The 27,981-nt window shown below is 36.6% G+C and overlaps 1 protein-coding gene across 2 annotated transcripts in view; it reads left to right on the top strand.

The window, feature by feature from the left end:
• LOC141378996 (CUGBP Elav-like family member 5) overlaps positions 1–27,981 on the top strand; it is a 253,784-nt gene that overhangs the window by 170,435 nt on the left and 55,368 nt on the right. For both annotated transcript variants that reach the window (XM_073931439.1, XM_073931436.1), the window contains 3 exons: positions 4,657–4,785; positions 13,208–13,287; positions 23,481–23,639. In XM_073931439.1, coding sequence (XP_073787540.1) covers positions 4,657–4,785; positions 13,208–13,287; positions 23,481–23,639 — 368 coding nt within the window. The remainder of the gene's footprint in view (positions 1–4,656; positions 4,786–13,207; positions 13,288–23,480; positions 23,640–27,981) is intronic.

Here is a 27,981-nt window from a genome sequence, read left to right on the forward strand (position 1 = left end):
ATGTTCTAAATAAAAGCAACGGCAATCGATAGAAGGAATATTCTCCATATTAAAATAAGTTTTTGTCCTAACCAATGCCTGGAATTTATATTGTAAAAACGGCTTCTATTTCTATTACAACAGGATAAACTGATAGTGATCACCTCAGGTACACCTCATGTGCTTTATTCAGTGTTAAATGCTAATAATATGAGCTTGAATGCCATTTTACATGATATTTATTGCCATACTACTGAAAGCAGCAGCAGGTAGTTCACCTCAGATCCTGAAAATAAAAATAAACTGTTTGAAACTGAATTTCAGAACTGTGACTCCAACACTGCAAACCTACACATATCAGTGATTCAGCATCTACATTTAATCATGTTAAAGAGGTTTAATATGTATTAATTAGATTATAAACCTTACGATTTTGTAAGAGTGCAGTGATTGCACTATTTTGTGCTTCTGAATGGCTGAATTTACATTTCTGTCATGTTTTGTCTGATGTAAAATTGCTCATTACTGCAAATCTCATCAGGTACCGTGTTGTTGGGACACAGGGATGAAATATAACCTGCTTGCCAAATGTTTACATTCGTAATATTTATATTGTTTATTAACTAATATCCACCTTATATGGATCTCTGAATCTGTGTCTCATTTTGGAGGCTGCTACTGTCCACCGGAGGTCACATTTAGGTCACAGATGCATATTTTCATAGCCTTCATGACGGAATTATTGAAATACGCTGTTTTCCACCAAGGCAACCCAGGGTGCTGAAATATAATTGGCTAAACTGGCATTGGGTGGGTCAAAAGAACCAAAACAAAGACAGACCTTCCGGCACGTAATTTTTCAAAGCAGAATATCTGACTTCAGCATTGTTTTTTAAATAAATAAGAATGTTCATTTAGCATGTGTCTGAAATATCTGCAGACATAATATGGTATTTTTTATGCTTTATAAAATTCAAAAACTTACATCACCTTTAAGTACCTATTCTTAATATTAATTAATAGCTTATTACCTGCCCATTATTGAAATATTGGCTGTTCATTGTTACTTATAAAGTGCATATTCTGCATGATCTTATTCTACATATCTAATCCCACACTGTTAAAAAGAATTCGTAATTTTAAGGTATATTTGCTGGGGGAAAAAAACTGAAATAACCGCTGTTAAATTACAGAACTTTACTGTAAAATAATGGACATTAAATTGCAGAAATTGACTTACATTTTAATGTCTGATAAATTTCTGTAATTCCACCTCTGTTATTTTACAGTACATTTCTGTAATTTAATGGCTGTTACTTTATGGTTCATTTCCCACACCCCAGCAAAAAATTTTTTTAATTATATATTTTTTTTACAGTGTACCTAATGTATAATCCAATTACTACCTTCTATTATAAGCAGCAAATCAGGAGTTTATTGAACTAGAAATCACAGTTAATGGTTTGGTAATAGTGTTAATAGTGTATCAATTATTTTACCTTAAAATAACATACAACGTATCACCAAAAATAAAAAAATAAAACATTTTTTCTGATGTGCTTTAAAGTAAACATTGAAACAAATAAATTAAATGTATACATTCAAATTAAATAAAATATGACAATAAAAAAATATCAAGTAAAATATTATTTACTGTCATCATGACAAAGATAAAATAAATCAGTTATTAGAAATAGGTTTTTAAAAAACTATTATGCTTAGAAATGTGCTGAAACAATCTTCCCTCCATTAAACAGAAATTGGGGAAAAAAATAAATAATTTTAATAATAATTCTGACTTCAACTGTATATATATATATATATATATATATATATATATATATATATATATATATATATATATATATATATATATATATATATATTTGTATATATACAGAGAGAGAGAGACGAGAGACAAGAGAGCAAAGAAACAAAATATGACCAAATTTGAATGAATGTTATGTGTACGTGTGTGTGTGTGTGTGTGTGTGTGTGTGTGTGTGTGTGTGTGTGTGTGTGTGTGTGTGTGTGTGTGTGTGTGTGTGTGTGTGTGTGTGTTCACTATAGCTCTAAGTGAAGCTCCACAGTCGTAAAACATCCCTGAGGAGAGATTAGTGATGGATGTGCAGCCTTTACTGTTTCCATCAGAAGTATAAAGTGTGTGTGTTTATATGTGTGCGTGTGCGCGCTGGTTTGTGTGTACCTTGTATTTCTTACAATGTAAAGACCAAATGTCCCCACAAGTATAGTAACATCGGTACATTTTTACCCTCTGTGGCCATTTTTTGGGTTGAGGTGGGGATATAATATACAGCCTGTACAGTATAAAAACCATTGGTAAAAACCAAGATGTGCACGGCAATTGCAACATTGCTCAGTCACATTTAAGATTTCAGTTTGATTAATCACCCAGCCCTATTGAGCTTAGGCAGAAATGCAAAAATACAGAAATACGATTGTTTTAGAACTTCTGACTCAGTCACCTATAGGAGAAATGACTAGGAATAATAAACGTGGGAAAACGGTCAAACTACTTGCTCTACAAACAAGTGTGTTCATGACTACACATAAAAAGGAGAATAATATAATATGACAATCATCAAGCAGTGTAATCAGCTATTTTTATCGTCTACAACTCAATAAAAATTGAATGAGATCAAAAGTCTCAAGTCGAAAAGATGCAACAGGCTCACTGTGAATACGTAGCCCTTTATGCATTTCTGAAGAGCACGATTAATGTAGCCAAAGATATGCATTTCATCTTTAAAATGAACGCTACTGGGCAGTTTAACGCACTTTTCGCGTGCATGGCTTTTCTGTTGTTACCAGTTTACCCAGTGGCCTAGTGATAATTACAAAGTATACTGTAATTACATTATATTAAAGACACAGCAATAGCATCAGATGCAGCAGATTGATTTTATAACACCAGGTTAAACTTTCTGGCACATTTACAGCACTGACACATGTAAAAAATTCAACGAAGAATAGACTATTGTATTATAATAGTGTCTATTGGTGTGTGTGCGGCATTGCATGCAAGGTTTCTGTATTTATAACCACCTCAGAAGATATTGGGGTTGCGAGTCACTGGCATTGTTTTGGGGGTTGCTGGCTGAAAAGTTTGGGAACCCCTGCTTTTGAAAACACTATTAGTTGGGTTAAGGAAAGGCAGTGGGCGGGTCAATCGGTGCTTTGGAAAACACTGTCGGTTGGGTTTAGGGAAGACAGTGGGTGGGTCGATTTGTGGTTTTGAAAGCACTATCAGTTGGGTTTAGGGAAGGCGGTGGGTGGGTCACACGGTGGTTTTGAAAGCACTATCAGTTGGGTTTTATTGAAGGCGGTGGGTGGGTCAATCTGTGGTTTTGAAAACACGATCGGTTGGGTTTAGGGAAGGTGGTGGGTGGGTCAATCGGTGCTATGGAAAACACTGTCGGTTGGGTTTAGGGAAGGTGGTGGGTGGGTCAATTGGTGGTTTTGAAAACACTGTCGGTTGGCTTTAGGGAAGGCAGTGGGGTGAATCAATCCATGGTTTTGAAAGCACTATCAGTTGGGTTTAGGGAAGGCAGTGGGTGGGTCAAACAGTGGTTTTGAAAACACTGCAGTTAGGTTTAGGGAAGACAGTGAGTTGCTCAATCTGTGGTTTTGAAAGCACTATCAGTTGGGTGTCACTGGATGTCAAGGGAGCGAAGACAGGAGGTTGGATCCAAATTCAATTTTTATTAAAAAAGATTATTCGTGTGGGCAAAAACAAATGAGGTCAAAAAACAAGAACTCAGGTATCATGAAGGGCATTGAAAAATGCAAAAACAAAGCGATGATCAAAGTACAAAAAGTTACAAAACAATCATCAAAACATGACTAGAAAAACTATAAACAGGACGACACTCACTGAAACCATACAGATACTGACAAACAAAGATTCCGCATTGACTGGTGTGTGCAATGTGTATAAATAGTCCAAACAATTGATGATGACGATATTTAGCTGTGTGTGATTAATGGGGACTGGTTTGTGCAAAGGCATGCTGGGATATGTAGTTCATGAAAGGCATGTGTAGTATGCCAGCGATCTTTCAGGAACAGATTGCCGGTTATGTGACATTGGGCTTAGGAAAGGCAGTGGGTGTCGGTACTTTTGAAAACACTGTTGGTTGGGTTTAGGGAAGGCAGTGGGCGGGTCAATCGGTGGTTTTGAAAACACTGTCGATTGGGTTTATGGAAGGCAGTTGGTGGGTCAGTCGGTGGTTTTGAAAGCACTATCAGTTGGGTTTAGGGAAGACGGTGGGTGGGTCACACGGTGGTTTTGAAAACACTGTCGGTTGGGTTTCGGTAAGGAGGAGGATGGGTCAGTTGATTGGTCAGTCAGTCAACAGCGGCCTCTGGTGAATTTGCGCGAGAAGAGCATGTGCCAATGGCAAGGGAAATTTGAAATCTAAAAAAAGTGTACACAGCTTGTACAAAGCGTACATCTCTGGTGGATTTACAAAAACATAAACTGCTAAAAACCGTACCTCCTGGGATGTATTTTGGACCCTCCAAAAATGTATACAGGGGTATGTATCCACAATGAGCCTGGGTTGTACAAATTCCAATGGCTGTGCCTGCTAATACATCAAGAATTAGGTCAATACAGTACCGTTTATATTGTGGTTGTGTGTTTGTGTATTTCAGAGGACCGGAAGCTGTTTGTGGGCATGCTGAATAAGCAGCAGACAGAAGAGGATGTGTACCGTCTCTTCGAGCCCTACGGAGTCATCGAGGAGTGCACCGTATTACGAGGCCCTGATGGAAACAGTAAAGGTGAGATTCAGTTCCTGCTTTTATCTCTCTCGTCTGTGTTCAAGGCAGATTTAATGTGCTCGCTGGTGAATGACAGACATCCACATGTCTTTTTATAGTACAGTCTAAGATGCATTTTAAATTTGAGAAGCGACCTTCAGCTGTAAAAAACACAAAGTCGAAGCAAACAAACAGATCAACCTTGAGTGCTTTCATTTATGTTGTGTCTGAAATTGCCCCCTATAGCCTCAATATTTCATTGAAGGAGTAAAAGAAACAAGTGAGTGAGGTACTTTTTTGCTGCTTGGTAAATCTATCAGAGGTATTGATCAGTCAAAGAAAAACAGGCTTAAAGGGAGTGTCCACAGTCATTTTTCATTAAAAAAAGAAGAAATGTTAATTTATTCATTAATTTTCCTTCAGCTTAGTTGCTTATTTATCAAGGGTCGCCACATAATTGTTTTTCGTTCAATCCACTTAAATTTGTGAAACTCATAAACTAACTTAATTCCTTTATGTTGGCTCTGTTACGGTTTAACTGGTGTCTGTGTTAACTGGTGACCCTTTCCAGAACTATTCACATGTGCCTATTGGCAGAATCGTCACTTCTTCACAGATACAAAACATGCCCATACCAAATAAATATTCTTATTACTTGGTGCCAGTTTCATTGTAAACAATATTAATTTTAATATTTGTGTGGCAGAACAGTTTAGAACCAAAATAAACATAAAAATACTTACAATTTAAATGTCATCAATGGGATTCGTATAGTTAAAAGGTTCAGCACAATTATTACTTGACTTATCTAACTGAGCTTTTCAGGACTACACATGTCAGAGTCGATTTTGATATTATTAGTCAAACCATATCTTATAAATATATATATATATATATATATATATATATATATATATATATATATATATATATATATATATATATATATATATATATATATATATATTAGGGATGTAACGGTATCAGAATTTCAGGGTACGGTAATACCTCGGTATGAATGTCATGGTACGGTATTTATTGAATCATTTACAGGAAAAAACAAAACTTATGAAAATACTCCAAAATAGTGCCAAAAGTGTCAATGACATACAAATTAGCCATCTACCTGTAAGCTTTGAAACAGGAACTTCAATTTTAATAACAAAAAATTATTAAACCATGTAAAAAATAAAGTTTCAATTTAGTATTGTTGAAAACTCGTCACATTCAACATTTAATCACTCACTCACTTAGATAGAGATGGGTTTTAAGGAAAATTATCATATAAATATAATCTGGTAAAAGCTGGTATCTCTGGGTATTTACAATGTCCCCTGCAACAGAAAAAACCCTCTCATTTGGGACTGAGGATTCTGGGACAGAGATATGACTTGGCCCAGGTTGACAGCAGTGGGTAACGTTGTGCATTGTCTTTCCCCCACTTGAGAGGGCAAGCCATGAGTGAGATAGAGGTCTCATGTCTGTATCAATCTGAACAGTGTGCTGTGTCACACCCTCCGTCCAGCCATTCAGTAGGCGCGCGACAACACCGCTCTTGAGTATGCGCGCTCAACCCCCCCCCTCCCCGCTTTACAGTACGCGCGCGACAACACAGCTGATCAGAACGCGCGCAACAACACCGCAATTCAATACGTGCGCGACAACACAGCTGATCAGAACGCGCGCGACAACACAGCTGATCAGACTGCGCGCGACAACACCGCTATTCAGTACGCATGCGGCGACAACACCCGCTTCAGGTTCGATCATTTCCAGCTCTTTTTGATGCCCGCTTCTAGCAGCACACTCCATTTCCGCATTACTGTATCTGTAGCGACAACAGACCGCAAGCGATGATGGCCACCCCTGGGCTGATGGGAATTGTAGTTTTCGCTACCTCCCGTTCGCTTCATTCGCCTGAGCAAATTTTCTCAGAAGACCTATAGTTTTACCGAGTCATGCGACTACGGTAATAACGAAAAAAAAATAATATTGCGGTATGACGGTATTTACAATACCGTTTCATCCCTAATATATATATATATATATATATATATATATATATATATATATATATATATATATATATATATATAGTTGCAGACTCATGTTAACTTGTGCCTTTAGACTCGTGTTAACTTGTGTCCCGTGGACTCATGTGAACCTGTGTCCACAAACTCACACGCTAGTGTTTTCTCACAATAGCTCTGAATGACAAAACAATTTTTCACTAAATAGCGTACGTAATAAATCGCAGTCTCTCCCCTATTGTTTCTTTTTAAGAAAATCAAAAATTAGGCTAAATAAACAAAACTTGTACATAGGATTCGGACTCGCAAAGACAAGAGGCACATCATAAAACGAGACATGATCCATCAAACTGAGCTACCAAGGACTGTTAATGTTATGTAATGTGTCACAATTTATTGCAATTGGTAAAACCATGCTATTTTACAGTTGTAGACTCTTGTTATCTTGTGCCTTTGGACTCGTGTGTGTGATGACAAACCCCTGTTCCTCTAATATGTTCCATGTAATACTCTAATTACTTAAAAAAAAGTTTTTTAATTGAGATGTTTTATAACACACCAAAATACTAAAGTAAAACATATGGTTTGACTATAGACTGTAAAACATATGTATGTAGTATCTGTGACGTCACCCATTATTTTCTGAAGAACACAATTGAAGCTATCAGTAGGCGTGGCTAATTGTCGCCATTTTGTTCGCACGCCATTGCACCGATTCTGGGATACCAAACAAGGGATAAAAAGGCGAAGTGTGAGCGGAGCTACAGACGCATGTGGCATTTTGCTTAGAGACGCTGTTCTTTGGGAGAAACACTTAATACTTCATTACTGCGATTTGTTTGTGTTCTGACCACATGTGCTTGGCTGTATACAACATCAAACAAGTATTTAGACTTTTAAAAACACTGCAGGCACACCACTGTGTGACAACGTTTCAGAGGACTGTTCTAGAACCTACAACTAATCAATCTGTCAGATTCTGGAGTGCATTACAGGTCTAAAGAAAATCATAAATGATCTTAAATAAAACAAATACATTTATACAGATGGTATGTAAGTATGTAATTTCACTCACCTGGGAAATGGAGGCAACTTGAACGGTTTGTGAGCACAATTAAGGCAATAGACTGTGTAAAGAAACATAAAACAAAACAAATATACGATGTATATGCCAGGTTCAGCATCTAATCAGCTGGAATCAGCTGAGGTGACGAGACAGCAAGCAGCAAGACTTGGCTGTCACTCAAGTGGCCACACCCTTAATTATGCAGACTTAAGCCTGGTTTATACTTCTGCGTCAAGTGACCGGCGTAACTCACAGCGCAGGCAACGAGCGCAGCTGTGCAATTATACTTCTGCGCGCTGTCTCTGTTTGTCTGCATTAACACTTTCAAAACGCTAGTGGGCAGTGAGGTGTAAATGTTCCTCTGCGTCGAGTTTCTTCGCTTCTGTTTTGCTTCTCCTGAACAATTCGTGGTTGTACAAGTGACTCAAACTCGCTCATTTTGAGGCAGGGACCGGCGGACGTGCAACAACTTTAACTATGAGGTAAACACAAAACAAAACTTTCCATCCGGAGCTCCTTCACGGGACTCCACACTTGTAAACAATCGCTCACGCCATTCGCGCGGCTCTCGGTCCCGCCCAGACTCGTCAGCGCTACCAAGCCGACCAATCACAGAGCTTGCGCTACGCGTTGTTGCGACGTGTAGTTACATTTTTTGAGAGGTGCACGTCAGTGACGCCGACGGCCACGGTGAAGGGCACCGTAGCATACGCCGGTGTTTGACGCAGAAGTATAAATCATCCTTTAATATAACTTAATAAAAATGAACTGGATGAGTTATAAAAAGTTAGTTATAGTTATATGCACGAAAGCCATCTTTTGTACGAGGCTGTAAACATGTTTCATCGGCTGTAAAATTGGCCAATTCACCATTGCAGTGAGAAATCATCTGGATTTTCTGGAGCCAGCCCCCCAAGGCGAGTCGATGAGTTGCAGATTTAGTTATATCGAGGGAGAGCGGGGAGTTGTCGCTTGGTTTGACTAAAGATACTAAAACCGACTCTGACATGTGTAGTCCTGAATAGCTCAGTTAGATAAGGCAAGTGATAATTATGCTGAACCTTTTGACTATACAAGTTTGGATTCCCTTGATGACATTTAAATTGTACGTATTTTTATGTTAATTTTGGTTATAAACTGTTCTGACACACAAATATTAAAATTAATATTGTTTACAATGACACTGACACTAAGTAATAAGACTGGTTAATTGGTTTGAGCATCACCAGTTAAAGCATAACACCCCAGCACAAACCGACTGTGTGCAGTTTTTTACAGTCTTAGTCTTTTCAAACACACATACACTTTGTGATGGCGCTTCTCAGCATTAACCTGTCAGAATGTGTTATGGAGAAGTTTCTCCTCTGAAACGCAGCAGATAGGAATTATTTACAGCAAACTGCGATCGCCGTGTCCATTAACTGAGCTCATAGGGAAAGCGGGTTAGAAAAGGTCAATGGTGTTTGAAAAGTGTGAAGAGAGAAGAGACGCAACTCAACATGAAGTCATGAAGATTTGATGATCAGCAGATCTGTTTGGTCACATGACCTCGCACTGCACTGAATCTGTTTAACCCTGTAAAACCTGGCGCATGTCATACTGTACACTCACTGAGATACTGGTGTAGATTTTTTTAGTTTGGGTACACTTCACAATAAGATTTCATCAGTTCATGTATTTAGCAACATTAACTAATAATAAGCAATACTTGTACAGTATGTATTAGACATAGTTTAACATTGAAATGTGCTGTGTGTACGTTTTTAACTCTACTAAAGCATAAAAATACCATATTATGTTTGCAGATATTTAAAAAACATGCTAAGTGAACATTCTTGTTTATTTGAAAAACAATGTTTTATATTCTGCTTTGAAAATGTGTGTTACGTGCCGGACATCTGCCTTTGTTTTAGTTCTTTTAACCCTCTCACTGCCAGTTTAGCCAATTATATTTTGGCATGCCCGGTTGCCTTGTTGGAAATTAGTGCATTCGATTCATTCATTCAGAAAGGCATTCAAAGTAAGTGTCCATGAACCAAAATGCGACCTCCGGTGGACAGTAGCAGACTCCAAAATGAGATGCAGATTCAGAGTTCCACATGAGGTGGACATTAAATAGCAAGTAATATAAACAGGGCTTTACATTAACACCCACCAAATGCGGGTAGATTTTGCTTGTGGCGTGTTAGACAGCCACTCCCACTAGCCACTTTGAGCTCTATTTTGACGGTCCATCCGCAAAACGGAAAGTGCAGGGTGCAAACGATTTCAGGGCGTGTCAGAATCCTTATTTGCTAATTTAAGGATGGGAAAATCGGCTTTGCACCGTGGCGCATGGTCTAAAAGGGTTGAGTTTATTTTCTTAATGAGTTATAGGAGTGTTTTGAGAATAAACCAATCAGAGTCTCATCTTCCATTCCCTTTAAGAGCCAGTTGCGTCACGCCATAAGCACATTTGCTATTTACAGGACGCAAAGTAAGTGAAAATGGAAAAACTGAGCATTTCACAAGCAAACATTTAACAGTTTTTTTTAACACAGATAACAGTTAAACAGAGCATCTACCGCGCAAGAATGAGAGATAATCGATCTACTTTCATTTTCGCTCTTGGATAGGGAAACCTTTTCGCACAGACATCAATTAGCCTATAAATAATTAATTTTTGTTTGTTAAGCACAAATGTTTGTTTCAAAACTATTTCTAAATTCAGTTCCAATTTCCAGCAAACGAATAAATGAACAATAATAATGTAGTGTGTTCAAAAACCTGACTTATATCCTAAAACACATGCTGTGCCCCATATGGTCTAAAACCTGACAGGTGGGCAAATCTAAGCTGGTTTTTAATAAAACAAATATAAATATGGATATAATAAATAATACTGCTAATAATAATAACATTATACAAAAGCAAATTGTTATGAATGAACTGTAAAAGCCTCCCGAGATGAAGAAGGCATAAAAGCAGTGGTTTTTCATATTTATGTAGGCTAGAAAATAATATGTTTTGTAATATTTTAATCCTTTATATTTATATCCTATATATATTCTTATTATATCCTATATATAGGCCTATCCTTAATATTTTATTTTTTTCATATGTAAAGATATTTGCTTATTGCTCTACATCTTGTGTGTAGGCTATTAAGCAGTGCGTAAGCGAGGCGCAACTCTGCACCGGAGTTTAGACCGGGTTTGTTTTGGTCTAATGAAAAATCTATTATAGTTTCTCAAAATAGCAACGCGCCAGCAATGCGCCTCAGAACGCCTTCCTTTTTAGACCAGAACGCCTATGGGCGCACATAAGAGCGCAAATGCATTTGCTATTTAAAGAGTGTTGCGCAACGCCTCAAAACCTCTCTTGCGCCAAGCTGAAACTAGCAAACAAGTATTGCGCCGCGCCTTGCGCCACGTTGCGCCGGGTGTATGATAGGGCCCTTTGGCTGGCTGAAACTCAGTACTGGCTTGTCGTTACTACAGATTAGACTGTTCGTTTATGACCGTTTGTCTAAATGCGTACAAATGTGATCTTAGAATCGAGAAGCAGCACAACTGATAAAAACAGGTTTTCGCTTGAGCGAAGGAAAGCATGTGAATGAGGAATGAGAGGATCAAGCACACAGTGAGAGTGGACTTTCCTCACTCACTGTTGAGGGCTTAGTGTAGCACGCACAGTTGATTTGATGAGCGCGAGTGTTTAAAAGCTCCACTGCCGTTTCCTCACTCGAAGCAACCGTGCCTGAAAATTAAACTAGTGCAACGCTCATGCACCCACAGTCCTTCAAGGGCTCGAGATTCTTTGTAAGCAGCAGCATTTGTTGTCGCTTTCGCCTTAACCATTCTGGGGTTTTTTTTGTGTGTTCAACGTTTTATTGACTTTAGATTAGCAAAACAAAAGACATTCAAACAAACAGGGGCGGGGAGCAACAGACATATCAACAATTTTTAATCTGTAAGATTTACAAAAAAACAAAAAAAAAAAAAAAACAGCTCATTCCTTTAGATAGTCCGAACTGCTAGAAGGAAAACATTGCCATGCATCAATGGTACTAGGGCCTTAACCAGTCTTTAAACAAATTATTAATTTGCCTAACATTGACCATGTTATCATCTTTTCATATCGCACACAGAAAGTTTTTTACCTCCTTTCTTTTGCTTGCTCCTATTTTTGTTAATATAGTTTAATAATCATCCTTTACAATATTATTGCTTTAATATGTTGTTGTATGCATAGTTAACTGATGATCTGGGATCTTGAGCCAGAACAGACCACCGTGTGCATATTTTTGAATGCGAGACAATATATTTTTTTAAATGTCAGCTGTTATGTTGAATAAAGTGTTTTCAACTTGTTTTGACACATTATTTAAAATTTGTGGCAAGGAAATAATTTGTTTGGTGTGGCCTGAGAAAAAAAAAAAGGTAAATCTTTATTGTGTTGAGCATGAAAAGTCCTGTGAAAGAAAACTAATTGCAACCCATTTGCTCATGCTCGTTGAGTAAGCTCATAAACAAAAACAGTTAAATGAATGAGGAGACAAGTGGAAAAAACACAAAATCTAAATGAAGTCATTTTAAAATGCCGCAATTTTGACAAAAATTTCAGATAGAACCTTATAATTCCAACTCAGGCTCATTCGGAAAACGTAGTTGCGTGGACGTTTCTGGAGACAGCGAAATACGTCCTGGGAGGTACATATGGCTGCATTAAATTTTTTTAAGCGAACCCTACGGGACGGTATTACGCCGTTCCCTTTCGCGCTCAACGGGTGACCGCTTACCTCCGTGTGGAGGGCTTTTCCGCCACAACCAGTTTGTCCAGTCAGCTCATCGTGTACGTCGCCAGACTTGAAATGCAAAGAGGAGCTGACCACGACGACCAGTTTCGAGTCTGGAGAAGAGCGGTTTCGGAAATCAAGTAAGACAAAAACAAAATCAAAAAAATAAAGTGAACGAGTTCATAACAGGGTGAGAATGTGGTGAAATCTGAAAACGTGGTAAAAAATAAATCAGATGAGGGCTTTTTTTTTCTAAACAGCTTTTGTAAACTGTCGTTTTTTTAGGGAAGTAAGCGGGCGGGCGGATCAATCGGACAAATTGGTTGGGTTTGGGGAAGGGAGGAGGGTGGGTCAGCTGATTGGCCGGTCGCACAGTCAATCATTCAGTCAGTCAGACAGCGGCCAGCGGGTGAACAGCGCAGGTGCAAATGGCACTCGCGAGAGACATTTGAGAGAATGAAAAAGTGAAATGACCTAACTAATGGTTAATTTTATTAAAGTGTTTTATTTTCTCACCTGCGGTGCTGGGTACACGATGACCTCCTCATTATTGTGTGTGTTTGTTTTCAGGTTGTGCCTTTGTAAAGTTTTCGACACACACTGAGGCTCAGTCTGCCATCGGCGGCCTTCACGGCAGTCAGACCATGCCTGTGAGTACAACTACACACTATTATCACTGGGGGTGCACAATATATCATTCATTCATGCATTTTCTTGTCGACTTAGTCCCTTTAATAATCCTGGGTTGCCACAGCGGAATGAACTGCCAACTTATCCAGCACGTTTTTATGCAGCGGATGCTCTTGGAGCCGCAACCCATCTCTGGAAAACATCCACACACACATTAAAACACACACTCTACGGACAGTTTAGCCTACCCAATTCACCTGTGCCACATATCTTTGGACTGTGGGGGAAAGCGGAGCACCTGGAGGAAACCCATGCGAACGCAGGGAGAGCATGCAAACTCCACACAGAAACACCAACTGAGGCGAGGCTCGAACCAGCGACCCAGCGACCTTCTTACTGTGAGGCGACAGCACTACCTACTGCGCCACTACATGAAGAAGTGAAAAAAAGAACGGCAGTAAGCCAAAAAAAAAACGGAAGTTGGTCAGACACACAATTTTTGAGCAGTTTATAGATTGTTTGGTTATGAATTATTGTTTTATCACGAACTTGATACAGCTTTTAATATATTTTTTTAATCTTAATTTTGATGCAGTTTTAATGGTAAATTACCTGTTTAATAAGAAAGATAATGAATGGATTGAAGTGTGTTTAAAATCAATTTCAGCGACTATGAGTCTTAATTTATTTGTAAGAAGTAGGGCTGAACAATATATCGTTTAAGCATCGATATCGCAATATGTGTATCCACAATCGCAGAATTAGATGATTTAATTCATTCATTTTCCTTCAGCTTAGTCCCTTTATTCGTCATAGATCGCCACAGTGGAATGAACCACAGTGGCATGTTTTACACAGCAGATACCCTTCCAACTGCAACTCAGCACTGTAAAACATCCATACACACTCAATTTACACACATACACTACAGCCAACTAAGTATTCAATTCACCTATAGCTCATGTGTTTGGAATATGGGGGAAACCAGAGCACCGGGAGGAAACCCACGTCAACATGGGGAGAACATGCAAACTCCACACAGAATTGCCTACTAACTCAGCCTGGACTCAAACCAGTGACCTTCTTGCAGTGAGGTGACAGTGCTAACCACTGAGACACTGTTTCGCCCAATAAGATTATTTATTAAAGATTAATCATTTTGATTGTTTACACACACACACACACACACACACACACACACGCACACACACACACACACACACACACACACACACACACACACACACGAACAGGTAGAGAAATAAATGCTGTGATGAACTACTGTAAACTGCTGTTTCCAGATCAGCTCAACCTTGAGAGTAATTATCCTCAAATGAAACGTTCAAGGCCGTATCTCACACTCACACACACTTTGCATACCGATAATTAAAGGCATTTGCATAGTCGACGGCAGAATGGATGAGTGAGAGGAACGAGGGATGGGGAAAGAACTGGGTTTGTTCTAAAACCTTATTGAGTTGCCTGCGTTTGGTGAATCAAAATCATTTCTTGTCTTTTTCTTGTTGGTATGATTTTATATTTTTTTGTTTGTTAAAATTGATTCGTTACTCAGGTCCTTTTGTTTAAAAATGAAATTAATTACTTTGATTATTGAAATTGATTACTGAAACATTTAAAAGACTATTACATATTTGCAGGATGTCAGGCAGTCATCCAGATTGTCAGTCAGTTCTCACTGCATGAATGATAATAAAATATTATTTGTTATGAATAATATAATAATATTACAATTCCAATAAATCATATATATATATATATATATATATATATATATATATATATATATATATATATATATATATATATATATATATATATATATATATATATATATATATATATATACTATTTATTTATTTATTATTTATATTTGTTTTTATTTATTTATTATAATTATTGTTTTTATTTTTTCATATATGTATTATTATATTTATTTATTTATTTACATTATATTTATTATTTATTTACATTTATATTTATTATTTATTTAACATATTTGAATTTATTTATTATATTTATTTTGATTTATTATTATTTTTAATTTATATATTATATTTATATAGTTTTTTTTATTATCTATTTTTATATTTATTTATAATTATTTACATTTATACTTATTTATTTATTTATTTACATTTTACATTTATATTCATTATTTATTTAATATATTTAAATTGATTTATTATATTTATATTATTCATTATATTTTATTTTTATTTATTTATTTAATATATTTATATATTAAATAAATATATATTTATATATTTTATATATTTATATATTTTTATTTTTAATATATTTAAATATATCTATTATATTTTATTTATAATATTTATTTATTATATTTATATAGTTCTATTTTAGCAATTTATTATATTTATTTAAATGTATTTTATTTATTTACATTTTACATTTATATCAAAGATTTATTTAATATATTTATATTATTTATTATATTCTATTTATATTCATTTATTTAATATATTTATTTATTTATATTTGTATCTATTTGTTATATTTATTTCTATTTATTATAATATATTTTTTATTATATTTATTTACATTTATTATATTTATTTACATTTATTTTATTTATTTACATTGTTATCTTTTTATGAGGACATGAGATGACTTATATCATGATATAAGATTTTTGTCAATTTTGTGGCCTAGCCATAGCTCTAACCTTAACCCTAACTGTTCAGAAGTTTGTTGTCAGAATATATCCTTATCAGGATATGAGATGACTTATATCATGATATAAGATTTTTGTCAATTTTGTGGCCTAGCCATAGCTCTAACCTTAACCCTAACTGTTCAGAAGTTTGTTGTCAGAATATATCCTTATCAGGATATGAGATGACTTATATCATGATATGAGATTTTTGTCATTTTTAATCTAACCATAGCCCTAACCTTAACCCTAACTGTTCACTGTTCAGAACTTTGCCACGATATGATTTGACATGGATGACATATGAATGACATATTATGAAATTATGAGTTTTTTGTCATTTTTGTGGCCTAACCCTATCCTTGATCCTAGCTGTTAAGAAGTTTGTTATCAGTATATATCAGCACATGAGATGACTTATAGCCTGATTTGAGATTTTTGTCATTTCTGTGGTCTAACCCTAGCCCTAACCTTAACCCTAACTGTTCAGAAGTTTGTTGTCAGTGCACAGTAAACTAGTTGCTTTTTTAAGTTTTCATTGTACTTCAGATGCAGCATATAAAGGCTGTTTTCTATGTAGGCAGCAGCACACTACGGCTTGGAACAGAGCCAGTGAGTGAATGTTTAGCTGTTCTGAGTTTCAGGGACATTTTAATAGTTCCTCATTACACATTCAGAGCCATGCGTTGAGTTAGCCGAGTCTCATTAACAGCTCAGCCTTACAGTTTGTTTGAGTCCTGCAGAGCGACTCTTTCCATCACGCCAATTTTAATGCATTCAAATATTTCCGCAGCATTTTACACCTTGTCACGATGATGTTCAGTGTCAGGTCTCAGATCTGTCCTGGCGGTCTGGCTTCTAAGCGAGTAGCATTTTAAAATACACCTTTACAAAATATGCACACATTTGATGCCCCCACCTTTACATAAATGCAAATTTAGAATATAGTGGTATCAATAAATGTGTAGAAGCTTGTTTACTCTGCATGGAATAAATAATTGAAAAAATAACTTTTTTTAGCTCTCTTCTTTTAATTCTCAGAATAAATCATACAAAATAAAATAAAAATATACACCCTTTTGGGTTTTTTTTTTTTTTTTTTTTACATTTTTTGTGATTTTTTTTTTGTGTTAAATTGGATTATTTTTCATATTTCTGAGGTTTTTCCAATTATATATTTTCATAATTCCACATATCATTAATTGTTTTTTTAGAATTCTGTTTAATCTCTCAAGTTTTACATTTTATTTAAATAATTACTGTTTTTTTTTTCTGAGCTTACAATTGGATCAAAATTCTACATGTTATTAGGCTTACAGTATGAGTTTATTTCTTTTCAAAGGCAGCAAGGTGGCTCAGTGGTTAGTACCACTCAATCACCTCAAAGCAAAAGAAGCCCGCTGGTTCAGGTCCTGACCTCCCCAGTTGGCATTTCTGTGTGGAGATTGCATGTTCTCCCTGTGTTGGCGTGGGTTTCCCCCACAGTCCAAACACATGCGCTATAGTGGAATTGGATAAGCTAAATTGGCCAAAGTGCTTGTTTCCCAGTACTGGGTTGCATATGCTGGAATAGTTGGCGGTTCATTCTGCTGTGGCCACCCCTGATATAGAGACTAAGTCGAAGGAAAATTAAAATTTCTTTCAATAATCTTTTTAAAATTCTTAGTTTTTCACAGTTCAAACTTTTTAGAATTGTATTTATTTTTATTTCAGAATGCTGAGTTTAATCTCACAATTTTATTTTGTTTAATTTCAGAATGCTGAGATTTTTCACAATTCTACATTTTTCAAAGAATTTGGTGCTTAATTTCAGAAAAACATTTCTAAATCCAAGTTTAATCGCACATTTCCTACTTTTTTGCTTTTATTATTCATAATTTTGCCTCACAATTCTTCCGTTTTTTAGCAAAATTCTAAATTATAATAATTTACATAAGTTCAGAGTTTAATCTCACAATTATTAGTTTTTACATTAGTTTAATTTCACAGTTCTAAGAATTTCTAAATGCTGAGATTTTTCTCAATTCTAACAGAATTTTTTAAAGAATTAAACAGAATAATAATTTTACAAAATATTTTTCTGAATTCTAAGTTTAATCGCATTAAATGACTTTGCCTCAGAAATCTTCAGTTTTTTTGCTAAATTCTAATAACTTATATAAGTTCAGAGTTAAATCTCACAATTAATTTTTACATTAATTTAATTTCACAATATAAGAATGTCTGAATGCTGAGATTTTTCACAATTCTAACAGAATTAAAAAAAATAATAATTAATTTCACAAAATATTTTTCTGAATTCCAAGTTTAATCACACAATTCTAACGTATTTTGGTTTATTATTCCTAATATAGCCTCACAATTCTTCCTTTTTTGGCTAAATTCTAAATGATAAAAATTTATAGAAATTCTGTCAATTCAATTATTTTTTTTTTACATTAGTTTAATTTCACAGTTATAATTCAAACTTCAGAATGCTGAGATTTTTCACAATTCTAACAGTTTTTTAAATTTAATTTCACAAAAAAAAATTTCTGAATTCTAAGTTTAATCACACAATTCTACCTTTTTTGTTTTATTATTCCTAATTTAGCCTCACAATTCTTAATTTTTCAGCAAAATTTTAAATTATAATTCTAATACTGGGTTTAATTGACTCTTCACTTTTCTCTGAATTCTAAATTTTATCTCACATTTGTAATAACTTTCCTCAGAAATTTAGGTTTAATTAACATTAATTGATATGATTTTATTGATTCACATTTTTCAGAATTCTCAATTTAATCTCACATTTGTAATTGTTTTCTTTAGAATTTAGAGTTTAATCTCACAATCCATTTTTTTTCAGATTTCTAAGTTTAATTTCACAAGTATCTTTTTCATAGTTCTGAGGTTTTTACAGTTATAGAATTAGAATTAGAACAGAATTAGAATTGGACTTATGCTTTGTTCACACCAGATGCAGAACGCGCGGTAAATAGTTGCGTGAACATTTGAGTTTACTCGCTTAATTCACACGTCAAATCCGCTTAATTTGTGCATCAAATTCCCTTCCGAACAGACACGGATTTACATGATGGGCAGGGCTTCTGTCTTCTGTCTGACTGTAGCTTCGTTGCTAAATGGCTAACATGGATTTTATGGAGAAAATAACAGTGTTTTTGTGCTTTATGAAGACTGATAAACAGCATTGATACGTTTAGGGCCGTGTCTGAGTCAACTAGATCCTTTCAGAGGTGATTTCAGCACTGTGAGCTCATAAACTCCTCCAGAAGCTTAATCCGGATGATGGAGGCTTTCAGCGATGCTTCTGACTGACCCGAGCCCAGTTTGATGAACTGTTGTTGGTATCGGTTGGAGGATTTCCCCCGGGACACCAACAGCAGATGCTACGTCACAATCACGCCCCCACAAGAGCAAGCTCCTGATTGGTTAACGTGGCGCGAATGTCCGCTGAAGCTCAGATTTTTTAACTCGAGCGAAACTCATTTGCGCGTATTGTGCTGCAGGATGTTTATTAGTGCGTTTGCATTGACTTAACATGTATATCACGTGCGCTCAATGCTTCTTTCGCGTCTGGTGTGAACACAGCATTAGAGTTCGAATTCTGAGTGTAATTTCGCAATTATTTTTCTTCGAGTTTGATCTCACAATTCTAACTTTTTGCCTTATTCTGAATATAGTCTCACAATTCCAAAATAAATTCAGCAAAGTTCTAAATTATTATAATCAGGGCTTTACATTAACATGCTCTGGCAGGTTAGACAGACACCTCCACTAGCCACTTTGGCTGGTTGGAAATCTCCAGGGTTCGACAATAAGCATGGCCCCATATTCGGGCAAATGTGATCTTAAAATCGAGAAGCAGCACGACTGACAAAAATAACTATGTTCGCGCAAGCAAAACAGCAAAAAAGAAAGTAAATACCGAACGAGAGGATGATCACTCGCGGGCATAGGGGATGTGATGCGTGCGCGCTCTCGTTTACTTGCGCAAACCAACCATGCCTAAAGGAAGCGCAACTGGTTCCCTTTAAAATAGACTGGACAAAGAGCGATGATCGTTCATCCACAGACAGTCCAGCTGCTTTCCAGAGCTCAAGATAAAAAAAAAATACATATTGTTTTGTAAGCAGTAGTGGTCACTGCTTTCATTTTACTTATTCTTTGAACAGATTATTAAAAGGCCTAGATTAACCGTGTGCACGTGAACATCCTTTCATTATCAAACACAGTATGTTTCATCTGCTTTCTTTCGCTTACAGTTATTTTTGTTAAAATGGTTTAATTATATTTTATTTTATAATAACATCGCTTTAATGGGGATTACTCCTTGTTTATGTGTAGTTAACTGCTGATCTGGGACTTTTAGCCAGGACAGATTACTGTGCATCTTTTAGATACATGACAATAATATTTTTTTAAATGTAATGTTTTTTAAAGTTTTTAAATGTTTTTTTTTTTTTTTTTGTGCACCTATTCAGCTATATTTTCCTTGTTTTGACACATTAAAAATTGAGAAGAAATGCTTGGTGTGATCAGAGATAAATTTGGTAAATCCTTAATTTTGAGCCCTAAAAAGTCAAGTGAAATGAAACTTGATTGCATTGCGACACAAACCGACACTCGTGCACACTGAGCAAGCTAATACACAACACACACAAGAAGTTAAACCTATACCAAGTCATTTTAGCAAGCAAAAGTCAAATTTATGCATATAAAATATATTATCCCAACACGAAAAGTGTGGCTAGTGAAAATGGCGAGAGGCTAGTATTGTTGGAAATCTACTAGCCACAGTGACTGGTGATCAAAAAAGTTAATGTCAAGCCCTGATAATAATTCTATAAATCTTTTTCATAATTCTGGGTTAAATTGACATTTCCTTTGAATTTTTATTTATTTTATTTTTTTATTTTTTTGCTGAAGTCTGAATTTACTCTAACATACATAGCTGTTTTCCTCAGAATTCCAAGTATAATCTTAGAATAATTTTATTCCACCAATTTAGAAGTCTAGACTTTGTAGAAATTAATTCATTAATTTTCTTTTGGCTCAGTCCCTTTATTTATCAGGAGTAGCCCCAGCGGAATGAACTGCCAACACCCATACACACACTACAGCCAATTTAGCCTAATCAATTCACCTATAGCGCATGTGTTTGGACTGTGGGGGAAACCGGAGCACCCGGAGGAAACCCATGCAAACACGGGAAGAAGATACAAACTCCACACAGAAACAACAACTGACCCAGCCGGGGCTCAAACCAGAATCCATGTTTTGTGAGGAGATTGTGCCACCCACTGCGCCCCCGTTTCACCCTAGATTTTAATTACATCAGTACATCAAGGTGGACTAAATTCAAATAAGTAGCTTAGACAGCTAAATCTGAGCTGAATATGTTTATAGGTCCACATGTACAGTATTAGAAGTAATGATTCAGTGTGAGTTTGTCTCCTGATCTGCAGTGTTTCCATGCGGTCTTCAGATCTTCTTCAGGGTCTCCTGAGGGGAATCCGATGGCCTTTAGGGCCGATCGATGTGCTGTGGTTTAACAGGTCAGGGAGATAAAGGTCAAGAGCTGCAGTAAATCATCAAGAGCCTTTTAATGAGTTCACATCTCCACCGCACGTTTATTAGCATCAAGAGAGAGCAACAATTTGAAAAATGGCAGATTTCGACGTATAACAGATTACAGAGACAGAAGTTTTTACTGTACGCTGTTTTAAAAAAAAAGTCTATATTAGTCTGTCTAATCTCCTTTCGTCTATGGAATATTTCTGGAATATATCTTTTTAAATGATTTAGTTTTGTTGATACTAGGGTTGTAACGGTATGAATTTTTTACGGTATGATAATCGTCTAAAACAATACCACGGTTTGACGGTTTCGCGGTATACGGTATTAAATAGTAATTCTCATAGCAAAGACCCTGAAAAGAATAAGAACACGTTTTCTGACTGAACAAAGGTTTTATTTCAACAAACATTTGAAAGAACCATTTTAATAGAACTATAGAAGTCTTTTATAAAAACAAACTGAAAAATGTACCATTTTAATAAATTAAATTAGAAGGAATTAAAAAGCAAGGTCTTTTAAGAATAGACAAAAATAAACTTAAACTGTCCTTCCTTATAAGCAGGATAAATGGGAGACCAAAAGTGCAATACCAAGTTTATGGCTGTAAACATGTATTTAAAGCGTTGTTTTTTTCAGTCTAGGTTGTGATGAAGAAATGCATAAAGCCGCGCATAAATGTATGCCTATCTCTCATTCCGTGTTGTTCAGAAAGCTCATTGCTCCACAAACAAAAGCGAAACCTATGCTTATTGGTTGTGATATAGCGAGTTTGAACCAATCTGGGCATGGAGGAGGGACAATCCATCAATGTATCATGTCTGGTTTGTCCGGAGACACAGTGACGAGCGTTTCTTTGTCAAATCAGCGTTGTCAAATTTTGATGACGTAACCGCACTGATTCCGGAGCCTCTGAAAGTCCGAATGTTACGTGATACAGCACTGGAAAGCTGAGATTCTCTTCTTTATGCTAATCTTTGAATTGTATGAATCGGATCAGCGGATCAAAAGTTATTAAACATTTAAGAGCAATACTTATTTTTAGCCGCGGGCGGCTGTCTCGGTTTTTAAGGGTTAAAACCGTTGATATGCAATTGTTCATGGTATGATAATCGTGCACGTTCAAATCGTGGTAGACCGTCATACCTGTATATTGTTACAACCCTAGTTGATACTGTATATATTAATATAGTTTTACTTTAATTCTTATATTTTTGATTTCAATTCAATTGTTTGTCGTTTAATTCCTGTGTGTGTGGTTCGAGCCCACCCAGGGACGCCATTTGTGGTGGTTTTCCTCTTTTCTCTTAATCAATCAAACTCAGACTGGGGGTCATGAATAGCAGAAGAGTATACTTTATTGGAACATTTTCCAAAAAAGCAGAGACGTCCATTAGCAGACCCATCCCTAGTCTCACTCCAGGACAATCTAATGTCCCTGACATTTGCTATCCCCTTTATCCTGGCTTCCTCCGACCTTTGTGTTTTCACAGCTGTTTACTGGTTCAACAGGCCTCTCCCAGCTCCTCTTCTTTTACAACCCCAATTCAAAGCCTCTTCTTCTTGGTGGCCCTCTTAATGTAAAGATCTAACGTATTCATAACTGTTTTACACATACAGTTCACATTTGGTAATTATGACTAGTATCTATGATTGAAACATCTAAACTGGACTCTTCTCTTCCATACAGTATGTGTCTTTTCAAACATACATGACAGTTTCAACATATGTTGTATACATTTCATGCCTTTCTGACACAGATGGTTCTCATTGTATCCCCAAGTCCTCTCTCGTGCTCTTGTATGACCCCTTTGCCTTAACCTGTCACCTGTTTTCAATGACATATAATGGCAGATTCATAGGGCTTTCCTCTCACCCAATTAAATGTATCTTTAGATTTCGTAAATAAAAATCTTCATCGGTGTCTGTGTTTTTTTTTAGGGCGCGTCGTCGAGTCTGGTGGTGAAGTTCGCTGACACTGATAAAGAGAGGACGATCCGCCGTATGCAGCAGATGGTGGGTCAGTTCGGGATCTTCAACCCCAGTGTGGCCCTGCCGTTCAGCACCTACAGCAGCACCTACAGCACCTACACACACGCGGTGAGCAAACCCACACACACACATACTGTCCTGCTCACACACCACTCAATAATGCGCAGACGTTTCTTATTGTTCTTAACTGACCTATAGAATTTACAGTTTACACTGTATTTGCATTAGCGTAGTTGGCTTTGTACGGTGGCTGAGAGAGCTCAAACACACTGCAAGTTAAAGAAAAAAAAACATGCATGTTGAAAAACATGAACAAATTCAATTAATTTGATGACCCAACACACACAATTCTCACAACATGGTGCTTGAATAAAACAATGTTCCTTCTTTCGTAAAGAAATTATTTTGCCGTCATATTTTTAAATCAAGTACCATAAACCTTCCCTCGCCCCTGCGAAACAACTTTCCTTCACTTCTGGTCACATGGAATTCATTTATAGCGGGGCTATCGGTCATTTAGGGCGGAGCTATCAGTCATTTAGGGGAGGGACAATTAGTCCTTATGGGCTGGACTATCAGTCATTTAGAATGTGGCGATCAGTCCCAGGGCGGGGCTACCAGTCAATTAGAGGAGTGAAACCTAGTCATTATTGGCAGGGCTTATTGTCCCTTAAGGAGGGACTATCTGTTCTTTAGGGCAAGGCTATTAGTCATTTAGGGGCACGATTATCAGTCATTTTGGGTTGTGACTATCAGACATTTAGGGTAGTGGCAATCAATACTTTAGGGCATGGCAATCAGTTATTTGGGGGAGTGGCTATCAGTCATTTGGGGGAGTAGTGACCAGTCATTAAGAGCAGGTTTACAGTCCTTTAGGGCGTGCTGTTCAGTCCTTGAAGGTGTGGCAATCAGTCATTTAGGGGAGTGGTAATCAGTCCTTTAGGGTGTGGCAATCAGTCATTTAGGGGAGTGGCAATCAGTCCATTAGAGTGTGGCAATCAGTCATTTAGGGTGTGGCAATCAGTCATTTAGGGGAGTGGTAATCAGTATTTTAGGGTGTGGTAATCAGTCATTTAGGGGAGTGGTAATCAGTCTTTTAGGGTGTGGTAATCAGTCTTTTAGGACGTGACAATCAGTCATTTAGGGGAGTGGTAATCATTTTTTTAGGAAGTGGTAATCAGTCTTTTAGAGTGTGGTAATCAGTCTTTTAGGGTGTGGCAATCAGTCATTTAGGGGAGTGGTAATCATTTTTTTAGGGAGTGGTAATCAGTCATTTAGGGGAGTGGTAATCAGTCTTTTAGGGTGTGGCAATCAGTCATTTAGGGGAGTGGTAATCAGTCTTTTAGGGTGTGGTAATCAGTCATTTAGGGGAGTGGTAATCAGTCTTTTAGGGTGTGGTAATCAGTAATTTAGGGGAGTGGTAATCAGTATTTTAGGGTGTGGTAATCAGTCATTCAGGGGAGTGGTAATCAGTCTTTTAGGGTGTGGCAATCAGTCATTTAGAAGAGTAGTAATCAGTCCTTTAAGGTGTGGCAATCAGTCATTTAGTGGAGTGGTAATCAGTCCTTTAGGGTGTGGCAATCAGTCATTTAGGGGTTAGTGGTAATCATTCATTTAGGGGAGTGGTAATAATTTTTTTAGGGAGTGGTAATCAGTCATTTAGGGGAGTGGTAATCAGTCTTTTAGGGTGTGTTAATCAGTCATTTATAGGAGTAGTAATCAGTTATATATGGTAGTGGCAATCAGTCATTTAGGGGAGTGGTAATCAGTCATTTAGGGGAGTGGTAATAATTTTTTTAGGGTGTGGCAATCAGTCATTTAGGGGAGTGGTAATCAGTCCTTTAGGGTGTGGCAATCAGTCATTTAGGGTAGTGGTAATCAGTCATTTAGGGGAGTGGTAATAATTTTTTTAGGGAGTGGTAATCAGTCATTTAGGGGAGTGGTAATCAGTCTTTTAGGGTGTGTTAATCAGTCATTTAAGGGAGTAGTAATCAGTTATATATGGTAGTGGCAATCAGTCATTTAGGGGAGTGGTAAACAGTATTTTAGGGTGTGGTAATCAGTCATTTAGAAGAGTAGTAATCAGTCCTTTAGGGTGTGGCAATCAGTCATTTAGGGTAGTGGTAATCAGTCATTTAGGGGAGTGGTAATAATTTTTTTAGGGAGTGGTAATCAGTCATTTAGGGGAGTGGTAATCAGTCTTTTAGGGTGTGTTAATCAGTCATTTAAGGGAGCAGTAATCAGTTATATATGGTAGTGGCAATCAGTCATTTAGGGGAGTGGTAAACAGTATTTTAGGGTGTGGTAATCAGTCATTTAGAAGAGTAGTAATCAGTCCTTTAGGGTGTGGCAATCAGTCATTTAGGGGAGTGGTAAACAGTATTTTAGGGTGTGGTATTCAGTCATTTAGGGGAGTGGTAATCAGTCCTTTAGGGTGTGGTAATCAGTCATTTAGGGGAGTGGTAATCAGTCCTTTAGGGTGTGGTAATCAGTCATTTAGGGGAGTGGTAATCAGTCATTTAGGGGAGTGGTAATCAGTATTTTAGGGGAGTAGTAATCAGTCCTTTAGGGTGTGGCAATCAGTTGATTAGGGTTGGGCTATCAGTCCTTTAGGGCGGTGTGATCAGACCATGAGGGCGTGGTGATCAGTCCTTTAGGAAGTGGAGATTAGCCCTTTAGGGGAGTGGCAATCAGTTGTTGAGGGCTGGTCTATCAGTCCTTTAGGGAGTGGCGAACAGCCCTTTAGGTTAGGGCTATCCAGGCATGTTTCATTTCACTCTATTTTACTCACATTTTTTATTAACTCAAAGATCTCAAACTTTTTATATATATAAACAAAAGGCCTATTTCTCAAATATTGTTCACACATTTCAAACATTTATTATTTTTTTGACTTTTTTTTTTCATATAAAGTTTTTTATATTACATGGTTTATTACATGCTTTTTATTAGGGATTAAACTATTTAAATGAGTTAGGATTAGTTTTTATTAGATTTCATAGAATAATTGTTTGTGTCAATCAGTCCAAAACATTCATTGCATACAAATCAAAAATAATTAAAAATCCTTGCATCATTTAGCAAAAAACATGATTATTTGTAACCCCATTTCCAGCTGTTTCCCTGCCGTTAATCATTTAAATCAGCTTGGCATCCACGTCTGTTTTCTTGACATAATGTTTCAGTTTAATCTGTTTCACTGGGAAATACATAGATGTGGAGACAGATCTCAAATATTATCAAAAGAAGCTTCATCACGCTGGCCTAGTTTTCTATGCGGTTAAAAAAGCCAAACGGGTCTTTGAGTAATTCATCTTTCTTAGCCCAATCCCACTTCATTTATTGGATGGATAATGTATTCAAAGCACATGGATTTCTGTGCATATTCATAAGCGTATTACTTGAACCGATAACGGCATTAGATACAGATTAGGCCTGTGATCTGATAGTGTGGAAGTTTGCTGCTGTTTTAAACACTTTTGAGCCAATGGAGGATCTGAATCACGTGTCTGACGCTCTATTTATAGCATATACCCTGCAGACGGACCGTTTTAATTACACCACGCTCAAGTGTGTGTGTGTGTGTGTGTGTGTGTGTGTGTGTGTGTGTGTGTGTGTGTGTGTGTGTGTGTGTGTGTGTGTGTGTGTATGTTTGAAACCTCAGCTTTGATTTTATAATCCATATGATCCTGGGCCAGAAGCATGTGTGTGTGGACATACTGTGATTTCTGTGTGCAATTCCTTCTCTGACGTCTAAACATGGAACCGACAGAAGGAAAGCCCCCAGGAATCCCATCATCCACCTGTTCTGTGTCCCTGTGCACAGTAAATACAAGCATGCATGTTAAATTACAGACACACACACACACAGAGTGCACAAACACACACACTTGTACAGCTATCTTTTGGGGGACTTCCTATAAATGTAATTATGTTTATACTGCATAGGCTGTATATTCTCTCCCCTACCCCTAAACCAGGGGTTTTCAAAGTCTAAGACAGTGGGCCTCCCTTTTGACACAACTTATCCATTGGCGCCCCCCTCCTCCCAAACATGCACACACACATACATATATATATATATATATATATATATATATATATATATATATATATATATATATATATATATATATATATATACAGTATATATAAAGACACAGACAGATGTCAGACTGTTAACTCACTTTTATCATCATTTGCATGAAAGTGCAATTATTTACAGAGTAATAACAAGTATTTTAATATAACGTTTTTAAAACTACGATGATGGTTTAATATGAATAGAACAGATCCAAGAACTGTCCATCCCAGTCAAAACAGTCGAAGTTTAGCGGGTCTCATGCTGTCATTAGCCAAAATATCTTGACAAACCACACTTAAAGGTCGTGGTTCATCAGCTGGTCCTGTCCACGTAAATCCTAAACTCAAATGCTGATCATCATATCGT

The sequence above is a fragment of the Danio rerio genome, chromosome 2, assembly GCF_049306965.1.
Source record: "Danio rerio strain Tuebingen ecotype United States chromosome 2, GRCz12tu, whole genome shotgun sequence".
NCBI classification, from domain to species: Eukaryota; Metazoa; Chordata; class Actinopteri; order Cypriniformes; family Danionidae; genus Danio; species Danio rerio.